The sequence below is a fragment of the Prionailurus viverrinus genome, chromosome X, assembly GCF_022837055.1.
Source record: "Prionailurus viverrinus isolate Anna chromosome X, UM_Priviv_1.0, whole genome shotgun sequence".
Classification (NCBI taxonomy): domain Eukaryota; kingdom Metazoa; phylum Chordata; class Mammalia; order Carnivora; family Felidae; genus Prionailurus; species Prionailurus viverrinus.
Genome location: NC_062579.1, coordinates 79,381,966 through 79,388,079, shown reverse-complemented (window position 1 = coordinate 79,388,079; position 6,114 = coordinate 79,381,966). Strand labels below are relative to the sequence as shown.

At 46.2% G+C, this 6,114-nt stretch overlaps 1 protein-coding gene across 1 annotated transcript; it reads left to right on the top strand.

The window, feature by feature from the left end:
* The first annotated feature begins 1,228 nt into the window (after positions 1-1,228).
* On the top strand, positions 1,229-4,117 carry LOC125157030 (nucleosome assembly protein 1-like 1). The gene is made up of 2 exons (XM_047843278.1): positions 1,229-3,141; positions 4,082-4,117. The coding sequence occupies exon 1, from the start codon at positions 1,229-1,231 to the stop codon at positions 3,131-3,133; it is 1,905 nt and encodes a 634-aa protein (XP_047699234.1). The 3' UTR covers positions 3,134-3,141; positions 4,082-4,117.
* Positions 4,118-6,114: the final 1,997 nt, after the last annotated feature.

The window sequence follows — 6,114 nt, the reverse complement described above, 5'->3', positions numbered from 1 at the left end:
TGGTTCTGGAGGCTGGGAAGTCCAAGGTCGGGCGGGGGGGGGGGTTGCTATCTGGTCAGGTTCTTAGTGAGAACACTCATCCTGGCCTGCAGGTAGCTGCCTTCTTTCTGTGTCTTCACAAAAGGGGATCGGGGAGGGTGGGGCGGAGAGATGGAGAGCAAGCTCTCTAATCTCTTCTGATAAAGGCACTAATCCCAACAAGTGGACCCCACCCTCATCAAAGCCTAATTACCTACCAAAGACCACCCCCCCCCCATCTCCAAATACCATCACACTATGGGTATGGATTTGGGTGGGCACACAATTCAGTCCATAGTCTGTGCTTAGCCCAGGCTTTTCTTTACACGAAGTAACTCTCTTTCTTTATTCATTCTTTAGAGGCTTGAAGTGAATTGGGGCACATCCATGAATCACCTTGCACCTCCTACTTTAAAACTTCCTCCATTCTCTGTTCTCATGACATCCATTTCAACTTTGTACGTTCTTTTCTAAGCAGCTTGAGCAAGTTAAAACACCCAAATTCTCTTTCTCTCTTATGGGAGGTCTTTTACCATTACTGATTACCGTTATTTGATTTAAGCACCTTTTTATTTTATTTTTTCTTAAATAACTGTGTCTCTACTGGCATGAGCCACCCCGGGGCAGGAATTGGGGAAGAAAACACAGTCTGCATACCCCAGGGTGCCGCCCTACAGGGACACTAGGTTCTGCTTGCAATCACAGAATTAAAAGGAAGGGGACATGTGTGGGACTGAAGGGTAACACAGGATACTAGAGCCTTGAGGGAAGCGGAGGACCTCGATCACTCATTGGATGCTGGGCATGTCAGTCATTGCTTCTCAGCAAATGAGCTTCGAGCTGGCGATGGGGGAAGTGACCCTTTGTTGACCCTTCCAAGTTCCTCCTCCCATCACCATCCCAACGGAATCTTCGCCCCCCCCACCCCCCGCCCCCCTCGTCCACAGCCATCTGAGGCGCGGTCTGGCTCGGCCGCTCCTTGGGCTGCCCCTCTGCCCTTCCTGTCGCGGGGCTTCCACAGGCACCTTCACAGACTGTTGTGTCCTCTGAAGGCATCTTCTCTGCCGCCCCCACCGGCTCGGCACAGGCCCTGCTGCCAACAGCCTCCCCTTGAGGGCAGTCACTTCAGCGGACGCCATTTTCACCAAAGTTGTGGCTGCAGTCCAGTCAAAGCTCCAGTTGAGGCACTGACTGGCAAGTCGTTCCTGCCATGGCTGCCACAGAGGAGCAAAATCTGGTCCTAGGTGGCCAGGACAAAGCTGGTGATGGGGCAGGCCAGGACCCCAGGCCCCTCGGGGTCCGGGGGTCACCTTCAGAAGGGAAGGGCGGAGTCGAGGAGGGTGCGGCCTTCCTGCCTCCCGGAGAGGTTTCCAGAGCCCTTCCTGAAGAGGAGGATGGGCAGGAGGCCACCTGGGCCGCAGAAGAGAGCTGGGTTGTAAAGCTGCTAGAAGAGGAGGAAGAGGAAGAAGACAAGGAGGAAGACGAAGATGAGGACGGGGACGAAGACGACGAAGAAGAGGACTTCGAGTTCGAGTTTGGGGACGAGGACGACTATGATTACCCATCTCAAGATTTCGAATTTGAGTTTGGGAACCAGGGGGGGTCTGAATATGAGTCGGAAGAGCAGGACGAAAACCAGGAAGACAATCAGGAGGAAGAGGAAGAGACTGAAGAGGAGGAGGAAGACAGCAATGGCCAAGAGGGCCCACAAGTCCTCCCTGCGGGTGCTCCCGAGGCCCCCGTGGCACAGTTTCAGTCCCTCTTCAGGACTCCGGTCCATTTTCTTCTGCACCGTATCCATGATAACGACCATGTCCTGGTTGGGCCCCACGAAGGCTGCGTGGTGGTCAGCAGCCACTCCCGGGAATCCCAGGACCCTGGAGAGGGACCAGCACCCCAGGATCAGGAGAACCCGAGAGAGGAAGCAGAGGTCGGGGTGGGTGAGTCCCTGGCAGAGGGCACCTCGCCGCCGGGGCTGCAGGAACCAAAAGAGGGGGCTGCATCCAAAAAGGCCGGGGAACCTACAGCAGAGGCCCAGGTCAAAGAAAACGAGGCCCTGGGTGATGCCTCTGAGTTCTGGGAGGCTGGAGCCTGTGCACCCGCCAAGGTTCAGGTTGGCGAGTGGCCGTCAAGTCCTCAGGCCCTTGCAGCTCCCGTTGGGGCACCCAGCTCAAAGGCAGGCAGTGCTCAGCACTTGCCTTTAGCGGTGAAGCAGCAGGTCCTCGCTCTCAAAAACCTTCAGGCCCAATATGCGCAAGTAGAAGCTCAGTTCTATAAAGATCTTCACGATCTTGAGGAAAAGTATGCTGCCTTCTACCAACCTCTGTTTGATAAGAGATCGGAGATCATCAATGCAATCCATGAGCCCACAGAAGGCGAATGTCAGTGGCAAGTAGGTGTTCAGGAAGGCGGGGCGGGGGAAATGGAAAGAGAGCCTGAAGGAAAAGGGCAAGCAGATGGCATACCTCACTTTTGGTTGATGGCTTTTAAAAATGTGAAGACGCTTGGTAGGATGATCCGAAGAAATGATGAGCTTGTACTACAGCACTTGGAAGATGTAAAAATTAAATTTTCGGAAGTTGAGGAACCAATGAGCTTCACCATAGGATTTATCTTTAGGTCAAACGAATACTTTTTCAACAAAGTCCTGACGAAAACATACCGAATGCGATCAGACCCAGATGATTCTGACCCCTTCTTCTCCAAAGGGCCAGAAATTATCGGTAGCACAGGGTGTGAGATCTACTGGAAAGAGGGAAAAAATGTCACCGTGAAAACTACCAAGCTGCGGAAATGTGAGGGCCGAAGAAGTGTATCAACCACTAGGAAGATGCCCAGCTGTTCCTTCTTCACCTACTTCTATCCTCCTGATTATCCTGAGGGCAGAGTACTGGATGTGGCCACCGATTATAAATTGGGCTATTTTTTCCGTGAAGTTCTGGTCCCGAAGTCCGTATTATTCTTCACTAATGAAGCCAGTGGGTATAAACATGAAAGCTCTGATAATGAGGTCCAAGAAGCTGGAGGCGAGGAAAAGAAAGTAGAAGTGATGAGAAGTGAAGAACCTGAAAAAGGACCTGAAAAAGATCTGGACCCAGAAGAGAGCAATCCCTGAGAACCCAGGTATCTGTGTGTAGCTTTGTGTGTCACCCAACCGTGCCTCACATACATCAGTTATGTTTCTGAATTTCTTTTTTTTTTAAACTTTATTTTTTATTTTTTAAAATTTATGTCCAAATTAGTTAGCATATAGTGAAGCAATGATTTCAGGAGTAGATTCCTTAATGCCCCTTACGCATTTAGCCCACCCCTCCCCCAACCCCTCCAGGAACCCTCAGTTTGTTCTCCATATTTATGAGTCTCTTCTGTTTTGTCCCCCTCCCTGTTTTGATATTATTTTTGTTTCCCTTACCTTATGTTCATCTGTTTTGTCTCTTAAAGTCCTCATATGAGTGAAGTCATATGATTTTTGTCTTTCTCTGACTGACTAATTTCACTTAGCATAATACCTTCCAGTTCCATCCACGTAGTTGCAAATGGCAAGATTTCATTCTTTTTGATTGCCGAGTAATACTCCATTGTGTGTGTGTGTGTGTGTGTGTGTGTGTGTGTATGTATATATATAGGTGTATGTATATGTGTATATATATATATATATGTATATATACCACATTTTCTTTATCCATTCATCCATCGAGGGACATTTGGGCTCTTTCCATACTTTGGCTATTGTTGATAGTACTGCTATTGTAAGGGTTAAATTGTACTGTAGGGCTAACGCTTAGCTTGAAAGATAACAACTTTGTTCTGACACTGAAGGTCAAAAGATAACAACCTTGCTTTTACTCTTGTAAATCATACTTCATACTCTTGTGAATCAGGCTTTACCAATGAAGGAAACAAAAGCTCAAAAAAGAGCATCAGAGACAAGGTCAAGGAGATCCACTGGTTGCAACTTAGCGGCAGAAAGTCTAAAATAATCACCTCATTCGATAACTGTTTCTGACTCATCTGGCAACTGTTTCTGACTCATCTGGGAACTGTTTCTCTGTTCTGTTCCCAGATAACGATAAAACGATGTGATCGGCTTTAAAAACTCTGTACCCCGGCTGTTCGGGGCCACACTCTTATCAAGAGTGTTGGTCCCGATCGGTCGGCCTTGCCTCTCATTGTAATAAACTTTGTTGTGACTGTCACTGGTGCCCGTAGCATTCTGTTTCAGGAGTCGCGTGGATGCAACACTATAAACATGGGGGTGCATGTGTCCCTTCAAAACAGCACACCTTTCCCCAGTAAAGTAAATAACAAAACCAATGTCAAAAATTTAGTTCTACCAGACAGTGTAATGTTAATGATGTATATTGTTACAGAATGTAGCACATTCTGTAATGTACTTCATTCATAGTTACAAGTCCTTTCAGTTATAGCTGTAAGTCTTCTACAAGTGAGAAATGTGTCAGCCCTGGCGGCAGAGACCAATGTTTGTTTCGAACACCACACTTACCAGAACAAAGGGCTAAAGGGACTTGAATGAACACTAGCTGGGCCTTCGTCAGTTAGCCAGAGAAATAAGTTCTCTTAGACTAACGAAGAGACAATTCTTTTTTTATTTTTTAATTATTTTTATATTAGAGAGATGCATGAGTGAGGGAGAGGGACAGAGAGGAAGAGAGAGAGCATCTTAGGCAAGATCCAAGTTCAGTGCAGAGCCTGACTTGGGGCTCACTCCCACAACCCTGGGATCATAACCTGAGCCGAAATCCAGAGTCAGTCAGTCACTAGACTGAGCCACTCAGGCGCCCCAAGGAGAGAATTCTTTTGAGAATGCGACTACTTACACAGGTTATCATAAGAATTTTATTTAGGACCACGTTTAATGATTTTACCTAACCATTTATTCAGTTGTAAATTTTTATATTTTAGGGGACAATGAAAAGAAAAAAGAAACAATAGTCATGGTAAGATTATTGTTTATCTCTGGATTGATAATTAAGTTGATCTACATTCAGCATATTTTGTTCTTGGCTCTATTTCTCCTTTTACGGATACTGTGACTTGAGATCTAGGATCCCAAGAAGAGACGATAGTTTATGGATAGAGAAGAGTCTTTTAAAATGGAAAGAAATGTCTAAATACCAGAATGTTCTGTCAAAACAAAACAGGACAAGCCTTATTGGTGTTTGGGAAATAGGAGATGAGGTTGGTGTGTGACAGAATTGAGGACATCAGATGTGCAAGATCACCCTAATACCCAGGTGTCTGGGTTACAAGAGGAAAACATGTTTTCTCCTGTTAGCACAGACCTACATAGGATTGCCTATTTTTAGACTTAGAAAGTCACTGGGGCATTTTAATCGAGTTCAATTATTGTCTCTTATTTCTTATACAGTTTGAAGGCATAGAAAGACATGAACGAAGGAAGCCACAATGAGTTTGTTCTACAATGAATTGAGATTTTCTGGTTTTAAGTTGTCCATGGAAATTTTATCACCACTGGTTTTGTTCCAATGTTTATCACTAAACAAGTGATGTCACTTTTTTTTTTACACCTTTGAGAGATATGACAACATTTGTTCTAATTAAAAATGAAAGCCTGTTTAAAATGAATAAGCTGCAGGGTTTTAGATGTAGAACGCTGACTCAAACCTACCTTTGTATCTTTTTGTTTTGACCCACCTTACTATTATTGAAAGGAATCACTTTCAACCATTTGGCAAGCCTGTTTTAAGTTCTTTTATTGCATCCTCAAATTAATTACAAAATTATAAAGAATTTATATAAAGAAAGATGAAGGCTGTCCCTACTGCATGTTTTTGAAGTACCTGATGGATGACCTAGCTTACCTAGAGACAAGATGGTGCTGGGTCGGGGCGCCTGGGTGGCGCAGTCGGTTAAGCGTCCGACTTCAGCCAGGTCGCGATCTCGCGGTCCATGAGTTCGAGCCCCGCGTCAGGCTCTTGGGCTGATGGCTCGGAGCCTGGAGCCTGTTTCCGATTCTGTGTCTCCCTCTCTCTCTGCCCCTCCCCGTTCATGCTCTGTCTCTCTCTGTCCCAAAAGTAAACGTTGAAAAAAAGATGGTGCTGGGTTGTACTGGGC